General features: G+C 38.7%; 1 protein-coding gene across 11 annotated transcripts in view; it reads left to right on the top strand.

The window, feature by feature from the left end:
* Positions 1–23,677, top strand: part of IWS1 (IWS1, SUPT6H interacting protein) — a 44,306-nt gene that overhangs the window by 9,178 nt on the left and 11,451 nt on the right. For 5 of the 11 annotated variants that reach the window (XR_001350918.2, XM_023765143.1, XM_006101707.2 and 2 more), the window contains exons 3-11: positions 8,358–9,423; positions 10,256–10,445; positions 11,003–11,060; positions 16,082–16,179; positions 17,288–17,438; positions 18,505–18,587; positions 19,812–19,941; positions 21,027–21,144; positions 22,985–23,096. Coding sequence is in view for 7 of the 11 variants with exons in the window: in XM_023765143.1 (XP_023620911.1) it covers positions 8,358–9,423; positions 10,256–10,445; positions 11,003–11,060; positions 16,082–16,179; positions 17,288–17,438; positions 18,505–18,587; positions 19,812–19,941; positions 21,027–21,144; positions 22,985–23,096 (2,006 nt within the window). In the remaining 4 variants the exon portion in view is untranslated. Of the gene's footprint in view, positions 1–8,357; positions 9,424–10,255; positions 10,446–11,002; positions 11,061–16,081; positions 16,180–17,287; positions 17,439–18,504; positions 18,588–19,811; positions 19,942–21,026; positions 21,145–22,984; positions 23,111–23,677 lie in introns of all 11 variants that reach the window. The other 6 variants (XR_002832369.1, XR_002832370.1, XM_023765144.1 and 3 more) reach the window with 3 other exon arrangements.

Genomic DNA, 23,677 nt, shown 5'->3' with positions numbered 1-23,677 from the left:
ACATTGATTGGTTTGTAGAAGTTGAATCACCCTTGAATCTTCTCTGGAATAAATCCCATTATATCATGGCGTATGATTCTTTGTCGGATTAGGTTTGTTGAAGATTTTTGCATCTATTTCATCAGGAATATTGGCCTGTAGTTTTCTTGTCATGTCCTTGTATGGTAGCTTTGGTATCTGGGTAATGCTGGCCTCATAAAATGAGTTTGGATGTGTAACTTTCTCGTATTTTTTGGAAGGATTGGTATTAATTCTTTAAATGTTTGGTAAAATTCAGCAGCCATCTATTCCTGGACTTGTTGGAATGTTTTTGGTAACTGATTAAATTTCCTTATTAGTAATTAGTCTGTTCCACTTTCTATTTCTTCATGATTCAGTCTTACTAGGTTGTATGTCTCTAAGAATGTATTCATTTCTTCTGTGTTGTCCAATTTGTTGGGCTACAATTGTTCTTACTCTCTTAAGGTTCTTTTATTTGTGTGATATCAATTATAATATCTTTTGTTTATAATTTTGACTTTCTAGTGGTTTGTAAGTTTTATTGATTTTTTTTCTATTGACCTTTTTGTCTCTATTTCATTTATTTCTGCTCTGATCTTTGTTATTTCTTTCTTTTAAAAAAAATAGATTTTACTGATTTTTTTTACAGAGAGGAAGGGAGAGGGATAGAGAGTTAGAAACATTGATGAGAGAGAAACATCAATCAGCTGCCTCCTGCACATCTCCTACTGGGGATGTGCCCGCAACCAAGGTACATGCCCTTGACCGGAATCGAACCTGGGACCCCCTCAGTCTGCAGGCCGACGCTCTATCCACTGAGCCAAACTGGCTAGGGCTGATCTTTGTTATTTCAATCTTCCTTTGTTGCTGTTGTTTCTAGTTCATTGGGGAGTAAAGTTTGGTTGTTTGAGATCTTTTTCTTGATGTAGGCATTTATCACTGTAACCTTCCCTGTTAAAACTGCTTTTGCTATGTCCATACGTTTTGGTGTGTTGTATTTTCATTTTCATATGCCTCAAGATATATTTTCATTTCTTTTTGACCCATTGGTAGTTTAGTAGCATGATCTATCTGTTGTTGAAATGAGGTATTGAAGTCCTCTACTATTATTGTATTGCTGTCTTATTTCTCCTTTCAAGGGTTTTAATATTTGCTTTATATATTTAGGTGTTCCGATGTTAGGTACATAAATATTTATAAGTGTTAATTAACACCTTGTTGGATTATATATCATTTATCATTATATTATGCACTTTGTCTCTTATTATAGTTTTTGACTTGAAGCCTGTTTTGTCTGATATAGCCATCCCTGCTTTCGTTTTCCATTTATATGGAATATCTTTTTCTATCCCTTCACTTTCAGTGTGTGTCCTTAAAGCTGAAGGGAGTCTCTTACAGGCAACATATAGAGATGGGTCTTCTTTCTTTATCCATTCAGCTAGTGTATGTCTTTTGATTGGAGAATTTAGTCCATTTACACTTATAATAATTATTGATAGGTGTAGACTTACTGTTGCTATTTTGTTCATTGTTTTCTGGCTATTTTATAATTCCTTTGCTCCTTCTCTTGTTCTCTTCCTATGTGGTTTGAAGATTTTCCGTAGTGGTATGCTTTCATTCCTTTCATTTACTTTTTGTCTATATAGGTTTTTGCTTTGTGAATTACCATGAGGTTTACATAACATATTTATAAGTCTCTTTTAAGCTGATAACCTAATTTCTAACACAACATACCTTTACATTTTTATTTTTATACCCCCCCCTTTTATGTTTTTGATGTCACACTTTCCATCTTTTCCCCTTGTGTATCCATTAATAGATTATTGTAGTGGTATTTTTTTAAAATATATTTTATTGATTTTCAGAGAGGAAGGGAGAGGGATAGAGAGTTAGAAACATCAATGAGAGAGAAACATTGATCAGCTGCCTCCTGCACACTCCCTACTGGGGATGTGCCCGCAACCAAGGTACATGCCCTTGACCAGAATCGAATCTGGGACCCTTGAGTCCTCAGGCTGACGCTCTATACACTGAGCCAAACTGGAGTGGTATTTTTTAATGCTTTTGTGCATTTAAATTTTTTTAATAATATGTTCACTATGCTTTTTTAGTTCTTTCTTTCGTAGTTATAGGGTTTACCACATATATCTTTTTTAAAATATATTGATTTTTTACAGAGAGGAAGAGAGAGGGATAGAGAATTAGAAACATCAATGAGAGAGAAACATCGATCAGCTGCCTCCTGCACACCTCCCACTGGGGATGTGCCTGCAACCAAGGTACATGCCCTTGACCGGAATCGAATCTGGGACCCTTCAGTCCTCAGGCCTACGCTCTCTCCACTGAGCCAAACCCGTAAAGGCATCCACATATATCTTAACTTACCAGAATCAGCTTCAGATTTATAGTAGCTTAGTTCCAATGGTATAGAGAAATACTACTTCTATATAGCTTTATTCTCTTTATGTAATATTATTGTTATACATATTACCTCTGTTAATGTTACAAATCTCACAATACCTTATTATAATTATTACTTTACCATCTGAAATAATGTCCTTAGTTTAAGAAAGCTCTGCTACCATCCACCTCCTTTGTAGTGTTATCTGCAAATATGTTATACATATATTACATATCTATATATTACAGGCCCAACTCTACACTATATACATATTACTCGGTACAGCTACTATTTAAATCCATTAAAATAAGAAAGGAGAAAACATGAGTTTATACTGTCCTTTGTAAGTACACTAGAGGCCCAATGCATGAAAATTCATGCAAGAGGGGCCTTCCTTCCCCCGGCTGCCGGCACTGGCTTTCCTCCGGGACCCGGGACCCGGCTTCGTCAGGAAGGACGTCCGGTCTAATTAGCATATTACCCTTTTATTATTATAGATCATGACTGATGCTCATTGTTTTTTCATGTGAGGTCATGTTTACCATCTGAGGTCACTTGCTTTAGGCCTGTAGAACTTTATTTATTTTATGGTGTGTCTGCTAGACAAATTCTCTCATTTTATGATTATCTGAGAAAGTTTTCATTTCTTTTACGCTTGATAATTATTTTTGAAAGATGGTTTTGTTGGATATGGGATTCTTGGTTGACAGGTTTTTTTTCTTTGAGTACTTCGAATATTTTATCCCCCTGCTTCTGGCCTCCATTTTCCTGCAGCATAATTTTATCAGCAAGCTAATTAAGTCAAATTCTGGCTCCTTTGACAGAATAGTTTCTGAGGTCTGTGTTTGATACTTGTTTTGACACCAGAATGGTTTTTTCCAGCTGTCTTACTTTCTGCTTCTCTCCTGCAAACTAGGTCTATATGAGAATCCTTGCAGAAACACTTTCCATAAAGGCAGCAGTGAGTTGTCTTGACCCTCCTTCCAGTGCCTTCCACCACACCTTCCAGTATTCTTGAAAATGCTTAGCCTGAAAGCCCTAGGCTTGGTGACAAATGAAGTCAGTTTATTTGGGGAGGGATTAGGAGCTGTTTTACTGCCTGCTTTTTCTCCAGGGCTCTTAAACTGGTGGTGGGGGACAATGGAAAACTTCTCTCTGAGTGAAACCCAGATGTACACTGAGCTCTCAGTTGGAGGTAGAGATTAGATAGTGCTCTTGGCTTACCTCTGCTGGCATGGAACCACTGTCTCATAGGTTGATGCAAGGGCACTCAGGTGTTCTCAGTTTACTGCCCCCAAGTAGAGCCTTCTTTCCACTATTGAGGGCTGCCTTGAAGATGGGATCCCACCTCTTGGTTGCACTTCATAATAGGTCGTTTGCAGCAGGATGAGAAATGCTGGTGTCCTGTTCGTGGGAAGAAAGCCCTTCACCTGGAAGCTGGAGGAAAGGGGTACCCTGTGTCTTGGCTGTAGCCGTCTGGAATGGAGTCTCCTCCACTGACCTTGAAGTTGTAAGGGAGGCGTGGTCTTGGTTCAAATACCAGACTTGCTTCTCTTACCAAATGTTTGTAGAACTTCTTGGAGAGATGCTTCTTCATTTGTTCTTTGCTTACAGGACCATTTCCAGAGGCTTTCAATGGTGGTTTTTAAATACTTTTAACCAATTTCACAGGGGAGCAGGCCATTGGAACTTTTCAAGCTGTCAATCTGTTGCTGGTGAAAAATGAGTTCTTTTGTGGTGTCATGAGAAAGGAAGGTCAAAGGCACCGCATGGAGGAGTTAAAATGTGATGCAGGATTTTATTGTGAGTTCGGGGACGGAGAGGGTGGGCAGGCTCTACAGCACTGCCCTGGCAGTCCTCCATCTCTCTTCTTGGTCAGGTCAAGGACCGGCACCATTCACATGCTCCAACCCGGACTCCTGACTTTTCCCAGCAAACTCGGGGGGGGGGGGGGGGTTCCTGTCCTCTCTCCAATCTGATGGCCTTTCCCATGTTCCCAGGCGAGGTCCTGCCCTGTCTCCTCACCCTGACTCCCACGGAGCATGTCCACAAGTGCCATTACAGCAGCTCGCTCCTCTTGAGCATGTGCCCAGCGAGGAGTTTCCTCCCGTCGCTCTGGTACCAGACCGGGCCTCAGCACCCTGGGGAGATGGTCCTATCCCTTCTGAGGATGAAGTCTCCTCTCTGGCAGTTTCCTGTAGTGTGTGAACCTGCCTGGTGACCAGTCAGCCAGTGGGAATGCGGCTCCCTGCTCCCTGCTCCAGCTTCCCAGATTAAGATGATTTAATCCCTTTTGCTCCCTTATGTTAATAACTAGCTCTCTTCCTCACGCTAATAACTACCTATGTACGCTGACATCTCCCCATCCAGAGAATGTGAGCCTTTATAATCTTTCTTTTTAATTAAATCTTTATTGTTGAAAGTATTACATATGTCCTCTTTCTTCCCCCATGGACCTTTCTAACCCGTTCCTGCCCCCTACCCCAGGCCTTCACCACCCTGTTGTCTGTATCTATGAATTATGCCTATAAACATACAAGTTCTTTGGTTGATCACTTCCCACCCACCCACCCTCCCCCGCCTTCCCTCTGAGATTCTGCATTCTGTTCCATGCTTCTATGCCTCTGCATCTATTTTGTCCATCAGTTCATTTTGTTACTTAGATTCCACATATGAGTGAGATCATGTGATACTTGTCTTTCTCTGCCTGACTTATTTCACTTAGCATAACACTCCAGGTCCCTCCATGCTGTCTCAAAGGGTAAGGGATCCTTCTTTTTTACTGCTGTATAGTATTCCATGGTATAAATGTACCACAGCTTTTTTATCTGCTCATGTACTGATGGACACTTGAGCTGTTTTCCAGCTCTTAGCTATTGTAAGTTGTGCTGCTATGAACATAGGGGTGCATACATTCTCTCTGCTTGGTGTTTTGGGTTTCTTAGGGTTTCTAGAAGTGGGATCACTGGATCAAATGGCAGGTCCATATTTTTTTGAGGAACTGAGTTTGGTTCTTTACTAGGGTTCCTACCTGACTTTCATATACTACTTTGAAATTTACAAATTGATATTTGCTTTAAGACAGTTTATTATTTACTTTGTAATTTTAAAATGTCAGTTTCTGTGTGTGTGTTGTAGCCCTGATCCATAAGGAGGGTGACTACTACAGCATGTATTCTGCGATAAATGACCGATTGTTCATTATGGATAGCCAGCAGCCATTTATAACAACGGTGTGAATGATTTTAAGAGGGGAGGTGTGAAGTGTTATAGTCATTTCTAAAGCCTCCAAGGACACTCAGAGTGCTCAGTTTCTCTGACAGTGGCTATTAGGGGGATTTCTTTTTTTTTACAATTTCTACTACTGAGTTATTGTACTCATATCTAACTTAAAAAACTGTACTTTGGATATTTTTAAAATATATTTTTTATTGATTTCAGAGAGGAAGAGAGAGGGGGAGAGAGACATAGAGAGGAAGAGATAGAAACATTAATGATGAGAGAGGATCATTGACCGGCTGCCTCCTGCACGCCTTCTCCTGGGGATTGAGCCCACAACCCAGGCATGTGCCCTGATCAGGAATCCGACCTTGACCTCCTGGTTCATAGGTCGATGCTCAACTACTAAGCCATGCCTGCTGAGCTGGATTTTTTTTTAAGTTTGCAATTTAAACTAATTTCAATCTGAAACCAGTCTAAAATGCTTGAATATTGTTTTTTGTTATTGTTTTTAATCCTCACCTAAGGACATGCTGAGAGAGAGAGATGCATTGATCGGTTGCCTTCCACCCCCAGCCTGAGTGGGGATTGGACCCGCAACCCAGATATGTGTCCTGACCAGAAACCAAACCAGCAACCTTCCAGGGCACAGGATGACATTCAGCCAGCTGAGCCCCCCGACCAGGGAATATTGTTGATAACTTGTAAACTTGTATGATTTCTAATGTATTCTTTTTCCCAAACCTCATGATGTCTTGTCTAAGTGCATTCTCAAACTCAAGTCTATGAAATAGCACTTTCTTACTGCAGTAATTTCTTTACCTTTTTCCCCCACCATGCCACAAGTTATGGATAGATAGTCTGGTTTAATGAAACTCCTTAAAACTGATGGGAATTCATAAGTTTTGTAATCTTTATCATATGTAGTGTCCTTGCAATGGTTGCTTGTGTTGGAATGCACACATCATGTGTTAGGAAATCTGGGGTAGAGTATAGCAGGTAAGTTTTGGGATAATTGCCCAGTTTGTGGTTTCTCTCTATTTGGGGAGTGGCTCTCTTTGCTGTGCCCGTGCTCTGGCTGTAACCCATTGAATCGCTGAGTCTCACAGCATCTAGTATTGCTGTAGCCCACTGGACTCTCTCTCCCAGACACTGACGTTTAGCAGGGCTAGCTAGTCATTTCTGTGATGCTCTGGTGAAAAGACCCTGGAGGTCCCTTTTCTGAGCTCTAAGCTGTCCTGCCCTTCCTGAGTCTTAGTCATCTGTCCCACTTTGATTCTGGAAAGATTGTTCCTTTTTCTGGAGATGGTTCTGTTGTTTGCAACTAAAATAGAGTCACAACACCAGCATGGTGTTAGAGATATGTCATGGCATGTCATAGAAAGCATTCCAGGAGCCGGTTACAATTTTACTTTTGCCTCTTGCTTCAGTTGCCTCTGCTGGTATTTTTCCACGTCAGTGATCTAGTTAACTTCTTAACTCAGTCATCACAAGCTAATGCAAAACCTGTTGTTACACACCTTTTATAGCTCACTCTCATAGATCATTTCCTATTGGCTTTCAAAATAATTATGCATACCTTCATAATAGGGGTATGATCTATTTGGCTGGCTCCTCATTAGACAACAGCTCCTGAAGTGTCCATTAAAGTATAGGTATTGTGAAAACTTGTCATGCCATTTTTCTTGTCACTGGATTCTCTTGTCACTTAATTTATTTTATAGCATGATTGGTGGGCATATACATTATTAAAGATTCTTTGTTCCTTGGAAATTGAGTTCATGTAATATCAGTCTTATATTTTAAAGAGAAATATTTAGTAAATAGACTTAGTAAATTTTTAACCCAGAAATCCTTTCACTTTTTAAACCAGAATGTTATCACTGTTATTGAAAGATGCTAAAAGGGGGAAAAATTCCCCAGATTCTAAAACACTTTGTTATTAGTGTCTTTGTATGTTTAATTTTGTATATTTTTCTATGCATTTTAGAACATAGCTATAAAATACATATATTAAGTTCATATATGTTTTCAGATTACTTCTAAGTAACGTGTCAGTATAATCTAATTAGATTAGTCATGTTTTCCTTAAAACTTAAACTTTTCTACCTGGGTTACTAGATGTATGATTAAGACTGCTCCAATCCTGTTTTCTTACCATATAAAGTACTGTTGTGAAGAGTAAATGAACTAATAGGAGAGAATCTAACATGGTATCTAGCTTAGGTACTTGGTAAATGTTCATTGCACCTCTCATTTGTTTAGATTAACTAGGGAGAATATGCCATTTTTTTGACCCTTTAAAGTTTTATATTTATTTTTCTTAAAATAATTTTAACTTTGTAAAATCCCCTTTTAAAAGAAGTTGGGTACATGTTTGTTTGTATTTCTTTGAAAACTATGTTTAGGAGCTAGAAATATGTGAGAAAGTTAGACTTACTTTCTTAGCTCTTTAAATTATAAGTGGTCTATAGAGTAATCAGGGGGTATGCTTTATAAATGTGTGTTGGTGAAAGCTGGTTATCTTTTACCCATTTTGGGATCTAAACCATGTTAGCCATTTTACAGATAGATGGCCTTCTTTAAGGTAGGATGTTACTATAAAGGAATAGGACAAGAATTCTACATTTAAGTGTATGTATTCCTACAATTTTAAAAATTGTTGAAAAATTTTAACATTTCACTACCAAACATTTTTTTTGCACTTTCCTCATTTTTTTCTCCCTTTATTTTTCAGAATGAACCTAGTGATCAAGAAGATGGCCTCAACAAAAGACATCATGTGACAGACTCTGAGAATGAAGACCCTTCGAATCTTAACGCTAGTGACTCTGAAAGTGAGGAGCTTCAAAGGCGAAAGGACAGCGACTCTGAATCTGAAGAGCATGCAGAGCCTCCTGCAAGTGATTCTGAAAATGAGGGTGTCGTTCACCATGGGAGTGACTCTGAGAGTGAGGAGACCAAGAAATTGCCTGTTAGTGACTCTGAAAACGAGGAGCTGCTTAATGGGCATGCAAGTGACTCAGAGAATGAAGATGTTAGAAAGCATCCTGCCAGTGATTCAGAGACTGAAGAGCTCCCCAAAAGTCCGGCCAGTGACTCTGAAACAGAGGATGCTCCAAAACCTGAAATCAGTGACTCTGAGAGTGAGGAACCTCCAACACACCCAGCCAGTGACTCTGAAAACGAGGGGCTCCCCAAACCTCAAGTTAGTGATTCGGAAAGCGAGGAGCTTCCTAAACCTCAGATCAGTGACTCGGAAAGTGAGGAGCCTCCGAGGACTCGGGCCAGTGACTCTGAAAATGAGGAGCTTCCCAAACCCCGTGTCAGTGACTCGGAAAGTGAGGATCCCCCAAGGCACCAAGCCAGTGACTCCGAGAACGAGGAGCATCCCAAACGCCAAATGAGTGACTCAGAAAGTGAGGACCCGCCAAGGACCCAGGCCAGTGATTCTGACAATGAAGAGCTTCCCAAACCCCGAGTTAGTGACTCTGAGAGTGAGGAGCCTCAGAAGGGACCTGCCAGTGATTCCGACACGGAGGAGGCGTCCAGACACAAGCCGAAGCCAGCATCAGATGACAGCGATGGGGAGAATAAGGGGGAGGAGACCGAAATGCAGAATAACTCCTGCCATTTAGATAGCCATATAGACAGGAAACGGTTTCACAGTTCTGACAGCGAGGAGGAAAAGCCCAAAAGGCCAAAAATTGACAGTGATGAAGATGAAGAAAAAGAAGGGGAAGAGGAGAAAGCAGCAAAGCGAAAAGCTGCTGTACTTTCTGATAGTGAAGAAGAGAAAGCATGTAAGGAATTATTTTGGACTGGTTAGCCATAGCTTTACTTACCATCTAAGCTTATAACTGTAAAGCATTCTTTTTCTGGAATGTTAGATCTGTAATTTCTTCTGAGTTGTTCTAACAGCATTTCTTAAGTTCTGAGTGTCTCAAAATAATCTAGACTGCTTTCATTTCAATGGGAATATGAAAGATTTAGTATTTTTTACTGGAAGGTAATATCTCAAAGAACTATGTTTATATGGACACCCAAGTATTGACCAGAGACTCAGCCAGCTAATGCCCTAGAAGCCATCCACACAGTGACTGGGCGCTCATATCTGCGTACCTCTTCATTTAGAGATTCCATGTCTGCCAAGTATTTTAGTCTTTGCTACTTGATTACTTTTTTATGAAACTTACCTTTTTTGGTAATTTTCATAAAACTTATAACCTGACAGTTGTTACAGGAGAAGGAAAAAGCACCACACATGTGCGAGTTTACTAAGGGAGATGAGACATTCCAGTAACCATCAGGGACGATGGGCTCCACAAAAGAATGTTCGGCCTTTTACTGCTAATACTAAGCCGCATAGAAGGTGTTCTGATTATGTACATCGGCCTTGTCTTATTTTCCCCAAAAGTAAAGGTAGCTATTTCATTTTTCATCTTTTGGCCACTTTTTCCTGAACAATAAGTAATTGTAAGGTGACTGAATGAAACGTTTACTTATTTTTTTATTCTAAAAACTGTGTCAGGAGGCCTTTGATTTTTGCTACATACTTCCATTTTTAAAGTACTTGTTCTTAGTCATACAATGACTGTGACAGAATAAGATCAGTGATGATTTCTTTTACTACAGCAGCAAAGAAGAGTCGTGTTGTCTCTGATGCAGAGGACTCTGACAGTGATGTTATATCAGACAAATCGGGCAAAAGAGAGAAGACTACAGCATCTGACAGTGAAGAAGAAGCAGGGAAAGAATTATCTGATAAGAAAAATGAAGAGAAGGATCTGTTTGGGAGTGATAGTGAGTCGGGGAATGAAGAAGAGTAAGTGACATAATAACATGAATTTTCAAGGGTTCATATAAGGTGGCAGAAAACAGTTTGTCTTCTAAGTTTTTTACACTTGCATTAAAATTTTGTGTTGAGGTATAGTACAATATATCTTGTCTAATTGCATAACATTGGGGATGTAGGGTTTTAGTTCCTGAACTGTTGATAAGGACTCCAACGTAGGTGGATCTCAAACATTAGATCTTACATGAAAGTAGTAGAGAGGACATGTCCCAATTCACTTCTGTGAAGTTCAGGAATGGGTAAAACTAATCTGGTGATAGAAATCAAAATAGTGATTGCCTCTAGGATGTTGATGTGGGAAACTGACTAGAAAGGGCCCCAAGCGAACTTTCTGGGAGGATGGGTTGTTCTACATCTTAATTAGAATAATGGTTACTTAAATGTGTACTTTTATCAAAACTCATTAAGATGGATGTGAGAATGGCACATTTTACTATATGAAATTAGACCCTGTGACAAAAAGATTTTAGGTTTCTATGCAGATAAGAAGAAAGCAAATGAACAGTTTTTTATATTTTCTCTTCTAGAAATCTTATTGCAGACATATTTGGAGAATCTGGTGATGAAGAGGAAGAAGAATTTACAGTAAGTATAAGATGGAAGTAGTACTTTCTTTGTGACTGCTTTTTTTTGTTTGCTTTTATGGTAGTGGTTCTCTAATAGGTGATTCCAATAAATAGAAATAAACAACTATGATATATTCAATAAAAACATTTTTATTTCAAAATTTAAATTTTTTTTTTTTTTTTATAAAACTCGAGCCCAACCAGTGTTGCTCAATGGCTGAGCGTTGACCTATGAACCAGGAGGTTCCTGGTCAGGGCACATGCCTGGGTTGTGGTCTTGATCCCCAGTAGGGGTGTGCAGGACACAGCGGATCAATGATTCTCTCTTGTTGATATTTTTATCTCTCCCTTTCCCTTCCTCTCTGAAATTAATAAAAATATATGTATAAATATGTTTTAAAACTCTAGAACAAAGTGATTCCGAAAGTGAAATAAAAAAGTCTGCAAAGCATAAAAGGAAAATGACGGGCAAATTTGGATTAAAGGGAGGAACACAGTAAGAGATAACAGAAGGCACGTTGTGATGCTGGAGAGAAAGATTCACAATAGTTATGGAACTTCTGTCCAGCCCGTTGTGTTCATCATCAGAGGAACAAGGTGACGGAGAATAACTAAGTCAAACCAGGGAGAGACAGCAGCCTAGAGAGTAAGCTCAGCGTGTGGAACTGCTTGTTCTGGGAGGTGCCTGCTCAGGCTGAGAGGCTGGTCATGTTTTGGTGTCCTCAAGGCTCAAGAGACAAAATTGGGGGTGAGGGCTTGCTGATGTCAGAGGACCCTGAAATACCATGGACTCCTAGGATGAAGGGTGACCTGTAGGGGAAATAGCCTTTGCTCAGATGTTAGGCCAGCTTTGAATAATCTAGCAATGTAAGAACCTTGGTCTTAGAAATTTGATCACAATGATTCTTAACCTGTTGGCTAGTGTTCTTAGGCCCCTGGCATATACAAACAGAAATCCTTTTAGGACAAAGGTGACATAATTGTAGGCCTCAAAATATTTCTATAGTTTATGGTACTCCATAGATAATGTTACAAAGAAAACACTAAAAACAGACAATAGAAATAGACTTGGGGCTCTAGATATAGGAATTTTAGATATTGCCTTAAAAATATATATGTGTTCAGGGAGATAAAAGATTAAAATTTTGACAGAGCAAATAATTTTTTAAGAGATAAGGCAGATTTGGAAAAGAACCAAGGAGAAATTTTGGAACTAAAAATATAGTCACTGAAATTAAAAACTCAGTGAATGAATTTAATGGATTAGATGTATTTGAAAAGAAAATGAGTGAACTGGAAGATAGGCTAGAAGGAACTATTTAGAATGAAGTGTTGGGATATATTAGTATGGAAAATATAAGAGAATAAACATAATTTATACACGAGGAGGGTTGAACATAGTGAATTGGAATCCCAGAAGGAGAAGAAACATGCATGGCAGAAGCAGTATTTAAAGAAATGACACACAGACTGATACAGTGAGAGATTCTGGGATTTCTACAGATTACGGGCAGAATAAACAAGGACATCACCTAAATACATCAGTAAAATTGCAAGAAACCAAAGAAAAGAGACATCTTAAAAGCAGCTAGGGTGGGAAAAATTACATTCAGAAAAGAGCCTACAGTTACACTAACAGCTGACTTCTTAGCAGAAACAATAGAATCCAATAACTGCAAACTTAGAGCCCTGTTATGTTCAGCAAAACACTTTGCAGGAGTGAATACTTCCTCGTTTCATCTTGCAGTGTCCCACTGAGGACATGCTAAAGGCAGAAAGAAAGGCCAGGGATGCAGGAAGGGAAGAAGCAACACAATTATGTGGATAAGTCTAAATGCATGTTGTCTGTAAAAAACAAGTTATGTCTGGTGTGGCTTAAAATATATGTAACATTAAACCACATGACAGCAGTAACAAATTGGGAATATACATGGAATTGAAGTGTTCACAGGCCTTTGCAAATGTTTGTAAAAGCCCATTAGACTTTAATAAGTTAGGGTGCCCCTTGTAATATCTAAATGACCACTAAAAAGATTACACAGTAAGGTAACAGATTTAAACTGGTAATATCAGGAATTACATTAAATTGAATTACGTGCTCCAATTAAAAGACAAAGATGAGCCTGGCCGGTGTGGCTCAGTGGTTGAGCATCGACCTATGAACCAGAAGGTTTGATTCCCGCTCAGGGCATATGCCTGGGTTGCAGGCTCGATCCCCATTGGGTGTGCAGGAGGCAACGTGATTCCCTCTCATCATTGATGTTTCTATCTCTCCCTCTTCCTTCCCCTCTAAAATCAATAAAAATATTTTTTTAAAGATAAAGATGGTCAGACAGATTTTTAACAACCTGCTGTATAATAATTTCAAGATTCATCTGAAACAAGATTTTTGAAAGTTGAAAATAAAAGGATAGAAAGAGATATTTTACCTGAACATCCCCCCCCCCCAAAAAAAAAATAAATAAATAAAACTGGTAGAGCTATATGAATAGTAAAGAGGTAGACTTTAAGGTAAAAAACATTATTTGAGATAAAGATAATCAATTTATACTGATAGAAGTTTTTAAAATTGTACTTAGCCATGTTCACCCAAAACAAATATGTACATACAATACAAAAATTGATAAACTGCAAAGAGAAATGACAGATGTATAATCTATGTGGAATGTAACTGAAAGAACCAAAACACTGCAGAAGAGTCTTTATATATATAATCAGGATAAAAACCCTTTGGGTGATTATAAAACTTAAAAATTTCTTCTGTGGCTTGCCTTTTTACTTTCTTAGTGGAGTCTTGAGGAACAAAACTTGTTAATTTTAATATAAATCAACTTTACCAATCCTTTCCTTTATGTTGAAAGCTTTTTAATTCTAAGAAAATTTTTGCTTGTCCTCAAGGATATAAAAATATTCTCCTGAGTTATTCTCTAGAAGCTTGATTGTTTCATCTTTCACATTTACTTGTACAATCAGGTTTTTGTGTGGTGTATATGAGATAGAGTCAAGATTTTCCCCCATTTGGAATATTCAATTGACCTAGCTCATTTGTTCCCACTACTGTATAATGCCATTTTTGTCATACATCAAGTGTCTGTATATATTATCCAATATGTTCTCATGGTGTCTTTTTTATATTTAGTTGGTTATGTCCTCTAAGGTTGTTATGCTTCAAGATTGACTTGACTTTTCTTGGTTTGCATTTTTATATAAATTTTAAAATCAAGCTTTTGCAAAAAGTACAAAGTATAGACAATATTTTCTTAATTGCAATGCCATGAAACTGAAAATTAATAACAAAAGTAGCAACTAAAACACCCTTGCCACCCAGAAATTTAAAACTTCCTTGTTAAATAGTTCTTGGATTAAAAAAGAAATCATACTTTTATTACTAAAGCAAAAGATAGTGAAACTAGATGATGAATCAGCCAGTATCTGAGAGCCTCTCTGCCGCAGGGTGTCTGGAAATTGCCCCCTTGGAGCTTACACTGGCTAAACAACGGTGTGCGGGAGTGAGGTCTGTTCCTCTGGTTTGGAGAGTTTACGTCAGCTTTGCTGTCCACTCATTTCACTGAGAAAAATACACGTCCCAACAGTCATGGGGACGTCCTTTCTGTATATGGGTAAGCGTTAGAAGCTATAAAGCAAAGATGGATCATTTATTTCAATTACATAAAGAATCATGCCTAGAAAAAAAAATAACACAGCTGGCCATTAAAAAAAAATCATGCCTGGAAAACATTACCATGAACAAAAGCAAACTGTATGGGCTCTGCAGTTCCTGTCACTTGAGAGCTAATTTTAAAGAGGTTTTTCAGACCAATTAGGCAAAGACCCAACATAAAATAATAGGATGTTGAGAGTTCACACAGAATTACAAATGGCTTCTAAACATAAAAAGAAAAAAGCCCAACCTTACTCATGACAGAATGCAAAGAAAGCTACACAGATGCCTTTGTTTTTCAGTTCATAGATTGGGAAATATCAGTGTTTGATCACCTATGAAGATGGTATTGGAAGGAGAGTTCATTGGCATAACCTCGATGGAAGACAGTTTGGCAAATATTTCTCAAAATTTCAGATACACACATCTAAATGTCAGTAGGGAAATGTATAAACAAATTATGGTTACAGACATGTGGTGAAATAGCCAAGCCTTCAAAAGAACGAGGTTGCTTTATGCTGATAGGACTTAGTCTCCAGATTTTATTATACTAGAGGCCTGGTGCACGAAATTTGTGCAAGGGTGTGGTCCCTTGGCCTGGCCGGCGATTAAAGCATAAGCGTCTGGCATGGAAGGGTAGGTCCCACACCTGACCTCTGGGCCCTGGGCAGCACCTGAGCCCCCAGGCCCCTGCGCAACCCCCTCCACATGAATCACAGCACCCGAGTCCCCTCGCAGAGATGTAGTGAGCGCAACCAGATGCCATGGGCTGGGCCGCAGCATGGGCCTGTGGGCGGGCAGTGTGCTTTCCTGGCCAGCCGGCCTCACAGACTGGCTCCTGCGCAAACCCATGGGGAGCCTGACCGGCCCCTGCGATCCCAGCTCCTGCAGCCCAGCTCACCCGGAAGCCCATTGGAGCTGGCAGCGCCTCCACTGCTGCCCGCTCCCTGCGTCTCGTCGCCGATGCCCACCATGTTCCACGCCACCCCCTGGTGGTCAGCGCATAGCAAGTGGTTGAACTCCTGGTCGAGGGGACAATTTGCATATTACACTTTTATTATATAGGATGTGGAAAGTGCATGGTGATATACTATACCTAGTGTGTGTAGTAGTATGCTGCCATTTGTATAATAAAAGGAGTAAGTATAACATGTAGAAGTGCTTGTATAAATGACTATAACTGGAAGGAGACACAAGAAAGCGTAGTAACACTAATGACTAGGGTGGGAGGGAGCTTTTTTGCTATATACCTTTTGATACCTATTTAATTTTCATTCTTTGTGAATGTATTGCAGTTAAAGTACAAAAAAGTAAGAGCAGTTACACAGAAGAAAATCTGTAATGTGGTTGTGATAACTGGCTATATACCCTGCTTTTAGGGTTTTAACCAAGAAGATTTGGAAGAAGAAAAAAGTGAAACACAGGTAAAAGAAGCTGAAGATTCAGATTCTGATGATAACATAAAGAGAGGAAAACAGTAAGTCTTTTATTTAAAAGGAATTTTTTAAAGAGACTATAAAAATGAAGGTAAAGGCTATCAAACTTCGTTTTTTCTTACTTTGGCTTCTGATTAGGTATAGGAAGGGATCTGTTCCTTTTTTCTCCCTTCTGTTTAATTACAGTGCTGTTCGTAAACGATTTGCTCTTGTTATTTTTCTTTCATTTGCCCTGTGCTCAGCTGTCGTAATTTGTGGAGTTTTATGGTGCCAGGCTCTTCATTTATATCTCACCAAATAAACTCTTACAAAAAAATGTGCTTTTAGAAGAAAAATTGATTTTGGTGTCCTGATGGAAATAATGCTAAAGTCTTAATTGCAAAATATTACTTGATTGTATTTCACATACTTCTGTTAATCTGTTCAGAACAATCTGGTATCTTGAAAAGTGCCAAACAGAATGATTCATTAGCTGCTGTTTACAGTTGTAAAGATAATGCTTTAAAAAATATTTCCCTTTTTAATTCCTAGTGACATGCTGAAGGAGCTTGGTAATACCTTTGGAAATTATCATATAACATATAAATCACATCTCATTTATATGACAGTGGCAGAGAGCAAGTTAACTTCCTCTTTGAGCGTAATGATTTAGGAGAAAGCCATAAAGCTTTGAGGCTCTTAGCAAGTCTGTAGATGTCCACCTTCATCTCAGTGACATTACGTTTTGAGCTGTACCACTGAAAAGCAGCGGTTTATTTTTTTTCTACTTATGCTATGGAAGACAAAACACCCAAATGAGTGAACACCACTGTATCTCCCCCAGAAGTCAGTGCAGCCGTAACTGAACCATGGAATTGCAGGCAGTACCCCCTGAACAAGAACTTGGAACTGGAAATGTTCTTTCTCAAGCTGATACATGCAAGTGTTAACATAGTGTATGAAAAGCTTAGTGTGTAACAATTGGGGTAGTATAGAGGTTGAACATAAAACCCAGGATCACATGCTCTTGTAAAGGCAAGTTAGAGGTACTTGTACTTGAAGAGAATTCTCCATTGAATTACAATTAAGAAAATTGGTTAACTGTGATCAAAGGAAATGTGTATTTAAAAGGCAATTTGTATATCACTTGATTTTTGTGTTACTGCTTAGTATGGACTTTCTGTCGGATTTTGAGATGATGTTGCAGCGGAAAAAGAGCATGAGCGGTAAGCGCAGACGTAATCGTGATGGTGGTACTTTTATTAGTGATGCAGACGATGTGGTGAGCGCCATGATCGTCAAGATGAATGAAGCTGCTGAGGTGAGTTGGCTTCTAGCTTAATCTTTCTCCCACTTAATTGGGTCTATGGCTTTTTGTTTTTTAGCTTAGCCCTTGCTTACACTTAAGATACTTTGTTTTTTGTAATAAAGCATTTACTATTCTAAATTTTAAGCACAGAAAAAATTTTAATTTTTTAGTAACCTGTTTAGAAAAAGTGAAAAGACGTAAGTATTAAGTAAAAATGTGCCTTTTTAGCCTAATGGCTTTGCTAATTTTATGGGGGAATGATTTTCTTTCCAGTTTGGCTGGTTTACCACAAAGTTTAATTTTTCTTCACGTATAAAAAGTCATACACTCATGTTTATTATGTTATAAACTCATGTTATTCTTTTGCCTCTGATTAAGAGATTGCATTTAACTCATTGTGCTTTAAAATTCTGCCCTAATTTTTTAAATTATGTTATTATGTTTAAAAACCAGTTCTGATCTTTTGGAGACACTTTCTGAAGTATTTATGCATTCAGTGATATGTGTCTAGGATTTGTTTTGAAATAATTCAAGGTTGAGGGGGAAATAGCTAGAGAAATAGCTAAAATAAGACTGACCATGTTTGTTTAGTTGTTAAAATGTACATAACAGGAGTATATTTGTTTTCTGTTGTGGAATTTGAAATTTTTCATAATTTAAAAAATGCCCAAGTAAATGCTGAAACTCTCCTTTAATAACATCCCATTATTATGCAAGCCTCCCAGCTGGAAAGTTATTTCTGATAATAAACCAAATTTTCCCAGATATAATTTTGTACCTTACATGAACTCTGAAAACTTTACAATTATGCCACTATTTTGAATTAAAATTATTTTCTCAATTTGTAATTGTTAAAGCTATTTTAATGGCTGTATGGGTTTAATTGACATGGACAGATACAGAATTTGGGGCTATACACAAAAGTCAGTTTTTAACTTAATTTTTCTTTCTTGTAGGAAAAAGTATAATTTCTCAGGAAAATTGCTGCTTTATTTTAGACTCTAAATTATAATGCTTGAAATTCATTATTAATAATGGCTTTATTTATTATTTTTTAAATCTTTTTCTTCCTGGATAGGAAGACAGACAGTTGAACAATCAAAAAAAGCCAGCACTGAAAAAATTAACATTATTACCTACTGTGGTTATGCACCTTAAGAAGTAAGTATTGTTTTATTGAAAAAGTTTTTTCCTTTTAGTGGAATGATAGTCAAACTATGTACTGGTGTTCTAGAGATATTAAAGAATGATTGCCTTCTGTCAATTCATAGAGTAATAATGAATAGAATTTCCTAAGTTATGTTACCGTCTCACAAATTTCTTTTAAACCTTGATTCCTGATGCAAATGGAACAGATAGCAAACTGATATTAATGAAAGAAAAACATGGAAACCACTAATATTGTTCTCTATAGACAGTTTTCAGCCTGGTAAATGTACAGCTGTTTTCCCAGTGTGAACAGAGCACATTATGGGGGAGTGAAGCACATACCATGCAAGGCTGATGTGGCCTGTTCTATCATGAACTGTCATTGGTATTTCTGGAATAAGGGTCTTTTCTTGATGAATCATTGTTAGCAAGGTCTTTCATTGTTTTGCTGAGGTGCCTGAATAATTTTTTAATACATTTTTTTATTGATTTCAGAGAGGAAGAGAAAGGGAGAGAGAGATAGAAACATCAATGATGAGAGAGAATCATTGATCAGCTGCCTCCTGCACACCCCCCAATGGGAACTGAGCCCGCAACCTGGGCATGTGACTGGAATCGAACCCAGGAACCTTCAGTCCGCAGGCCAACGCTCTATTCACTGAGCCAAACCAGCCAGGGCGATGCCTGAACAGTCTTGATTTCACCTTGAATCTAGGACTTCCTACTAGAAAATCGCTCCCTCTGATAGTGTCATGGTGTCTGTTAACTTACTTGACTCTAGTACAGAAAATGAAATTTTAAATGTCAGTAATTCATTGGCATACTTTTCCTGCTACGCAAATGCTTTCCTCCTGGTGTCTTGCATAATTCTGAGTTTTCTTTCACCCAAAACAGTTTCAGAATCACTATCCTGACAGATTAAGCATTAATTTTATAGTTGTAATAATTGGAGCTAATTATTCTGACTGTATCATTTATATTAACATTAACCTGACTTGTATAGTTTGGGTTTGTTTTGTTTTGAACAAATCATCTGCCTGTCAAGTGTGTTTGTGAAAATAGGAACTGAATGTCCTGTTGCTTTGAAGCCTGTGAATAGGGCACAGTAAACATGAGTGCAGGCTGACTCTGTGGGAGGGTTTCTGAAAGCATCACTAAATACGTAAGAAAATCGAAGGAAGCTGTAGTAGAATCAACATGTATAGACTTGACTTTTTTGTGTAATTATTATTTCAGGCAGGACCTTAAAGAAACATTTATTGACAGTGGTGTGATGTCTGCCATCAAAGAATGGCTCTCACCTCTCCCAGACAGGAGTTTGCCAGCACTAAAGATTCGAGAGGAGCTGTTGAAGATTCTACAAGAGGTTAGAGCCAGATGATCTGATTGTTCTCGCATCATTAATTATTTAATGTGGTTTGTGTTACTGCAACCTCTATATTTATATTACCTTGTATTTATGTGTTCTCTCTGCCAGAAGAAGGGTTTTATTCAGTATTTTTTAGGAACATAGCAAAATAAAATGAGCATAAATGAAGGCGGCCCTGATACACTTCATGTGAATCTGGCATTGAAGGAAAGAGATCCTGGAGGAGCTGTGGTTTCTGTGTAGAGTAGTACAGCAGTGGGCATGTTGTGGGGGGCGGGGAACAGAGTGAAAACACCAACTTCAGAGATAAACCTGCATTAGAATCTTCCGCTGGGCCACTTTGACATGGCTGTGACCCCTGGGGCAAGCAACATAGCTTCTAAGGGGATCCTCGAGAAACCTGTGTGCTAGTTGTTCTTACTCCTCACCACAAGCCTGCAAGGTGGGTGTATTGTCTCCATTTACAGATGAGGACGTTAAGACTCAGGGAAGTTAAATGACTTGTCCAAGGTCACATTGCTTGCAGATGGCTGTGCTTGGGTTCAGACTTAGATCTATTTGATTCTGGGCCTGTGCTACATCTTGTATTAAACGGTTAACCTCTGAGAATGCGTAGTTCACATTTTCTCACGTTGTTAAGTTTTACTTGAACGCAGCACTAATACTGAACTCTCAACTCTTTTTTTTTTTTAAATATATTTTACTGATTTTTTACAGAGAGGAAGGGAGAGGGAGAGGGATACAGAGTTAGAAACATTGATTCAGCTGCCTCTTGCACGCCCCCTACTGGGGATGTGCCCGCAACCCAGGTACATGCCCTTGACCGGAATCAAACCTGGGACCCTTTAGTCTGCAGGCTGACACTCTATCCGCTGAGCCAAACCGGTTAGGGCTGAACTCTCAACTCTTGATGTGAACACAAAATACCTTTGTGTTCAGTATCTGTAGATCCTGAAAATGGAGGTTTTTTTGTTACTTATCCTATTGTGAATGAGCCAGATCTCAGAGGCTCCTCTAGAATAGATGGGCAGGACTCCCAGTTCTGCGTGATTCATGTTGTGTGCACGTGCTTATGTCCTCAGCTGCCCAGTGTGAGCCAAGAGACCCTGAAGCACAGTGGGATCGGACGAGCAGTGATGTATCTCTACAAACATCCCAAGGAGTCACGGTCCAACAAGGACATGGCAGGAAAACTCATCAGTATGTACATTTGGTTTTTGTTGTGTTTATGGGTTTATAGAAGGTAACTGTATTTGTACCAATATATATTGAAAAAGAATCAATATAAGTGGAGTAGAAAAAATGTTTGGTACCTTCTTATAGGTACCAGATTTTTTACTTTTACACTGAAAATGCTTCTCAGTATATTTAAGTATATAATTCAATATTAAGTACAGCAAGTAAAATGATGCATTTTCTAATCATGGACCAAGAGCAGGTCGTGAGAGAGGCACTGGAATGCTGGTCCTGGCATTAGTCATTCCTGGTTTCAAATCCTGGATTCACCACCTACCTTACTGCACATCCTTAGGCTCCTGCTTTCAGCTCTAGGCCCTGGTTTTCTCCTCTGTAAAATGGGTGCTTGCTTTGGGTTTTTTGTAAAGATTAAATGAGAGAGTATATACAAAGCCATAGATATTCATACACACATATATACTCCTCAGGAAACATTAGCCATTGCTGCTGCTGTTGTTACTTTTATAGTGGTCTTCCAAGCCTCCATCTAATCAGTTGCTGTAATGTTTATAAAATCCTTCCGTTTTAAGAATGAAAAGCGAGCATTTTCATCATTCTCCTTGACTCTTGCTGTGCTCCATATTGGGAAGGAATTTTTAAACTTCCAAACTAGACTGAAAAAGCAACTACTTCTGAAGATAGTAATTATTTTTCTATTGAATTTTTTAAGAGTATCAGAAGTTTTTAGGGAAATTTAAATTTTTTAATATACCAGAGAACTATTATATCTTTGATCTTGTTTAATAATCTGTAATTTACTACCTATTAAATAATAAACTTTCGATGCTTTTGTGCAGTCTTTCCCGACCCTTTTTTTGCCCTAGACTGAGAAAAGCAGAATATTCCCAGTGATTGAGTCCTTTACACTAAAAAAATAATACTCACTACTTGTTATCAACGTGATTCTGAATCCAGGGGAAGGGCTGGCAGGTCAGTTTTCAAAGATAGTTAGACCACCCCCTCTGAGACTATTGCTTTCTTATTAGTTTGACAACACTTAATAGTATATTAAATGCAACAATAGTCTACATCATGTTTCAAAATAAAAGCACCTTTGGACTTTTACTAACTAATCAATGGGCCTGTAGTACTTTTTTTCGTGTTCATCCTAGCAGCTTTCTTAGATTTAATGGAGTACAGACCCTAAAGCTGCACTGTTAAAATATGATTTTTAAAGATTTAGACCATTTTAACAAGTAACAAGGGAACATTTTTTAGAATGAGAAAGTAGAAGAATTTCAAGATTTTCTCTTTTTTAAAAATATTTTTATTGATTTCAGAGAGGAAGGCAGAGAGAGATAGATATATCAGTGATAGGAATCATTGGTCGGCTGCCTCCTGCACACCCCCCACTGGGGATCAAGCCCTCAACCCACGCATGTGCTCTGACTGGGAATTGAACTGTAACCTCCTGGTTCATAGGTCGATGCTCAACCACTGAGCCATGCCTGCCGAGCCAGATTTTCTCATTTTGAATATAGTAAATTAGAAATTAGACTGTCTTTATGAAATGACAATACAACTTGTTGACTGTTAAAGTGGGTCAGGAATTACTCTCAAACAGCTGGTGATTATAGGTTTAAATGACCTTTTAATACTGAATTTTCTGAATCAACTGGAGCTACTTGTAATGTTGGTATTAGGCTGCGTTTATCCTATGAATGGTCCTGAGATAATGGTATCTTTAAGGAAAGAATATTCTAAATACCTAGAATATAGCATAACACTAGAGTGTGACTATTTCAAGACATGGTAGGAGGAATGCAACTCCGTGTACTAAATAATTGCGTTTTCCTGGTTACAGATGAATGGTCTCGGCCTATATTTGGTCTTACCTCAAATTACAAAGGCATGACGAGAGAAGAGAGGGAGCAGAGAGACCTAGAGCAAATGCCTCAGCGACGAAGAATGAGCAGGTATGAGGGAACAGGTATGAGGAAGTGGAGTCGATGTTATTGTTACAGTAACTTGGCGTTTTTGTAAATAAGATCATTAGGAAACCTGCTAAGATGATAGGATTTTGTCTTTCCTCTCGGCTTGATGTGTCTGTGTAGCTCACAATACCCTCTTAATTTCTGTGGGACAGTGTGTAAGTGAAGGCCCACACCCTCCCAGACTTCTGGCTTGATCTGGTGGAGTGTGGCCCCTGCCACAGTTCTGGAGGCCGCTTTTTTTGTTCTGGCCACTTGCAGAAAAAACTGTCCTTCTCAGTCCCGTAACAAATTCTTAGGAGAAAAAGATAATATTGGTTCAGTTTGTATCAATAAACTGGTACAGTTGTATCCATGGCAGTCCCCATTCCCCCATAATGAACCCTGGTGTGCAAGTTTAAGAATTTTTTTTCGATTGTAAAGGACTTAATTGTGGTCTAACTTTGATGTTCCCCTTTGCTCTTTTTTTCTTCCAAAGTTGCTAGAGGCCCAGTGCCCGAAATTAGTGCGGGGGGGGGGGGGGGTCTCCCAGCCCGGCCTGGCCCTCTCCAATCCGGTACCCCTCG

This window comes from Myotis lucifugus, unplaced genomic scaffold (genome assembly GCF_000147115.1).
Source record: "Myotis lucifugus unplaced genomic scaffold, Myoluc2.0 scaffold_380, whole genome shotgun sequence".
Lineage (NCBI taxonomy): Eukaryota > Metazoa > Chordata > Mammalia > Chiroptera > Vespertilionidae > Myotis > Myotis lucifugus.
Note: the sequence above shows the minus strand (reverse complement) of the source record. Positions and strands in the feature narration are given on the sequence as shown.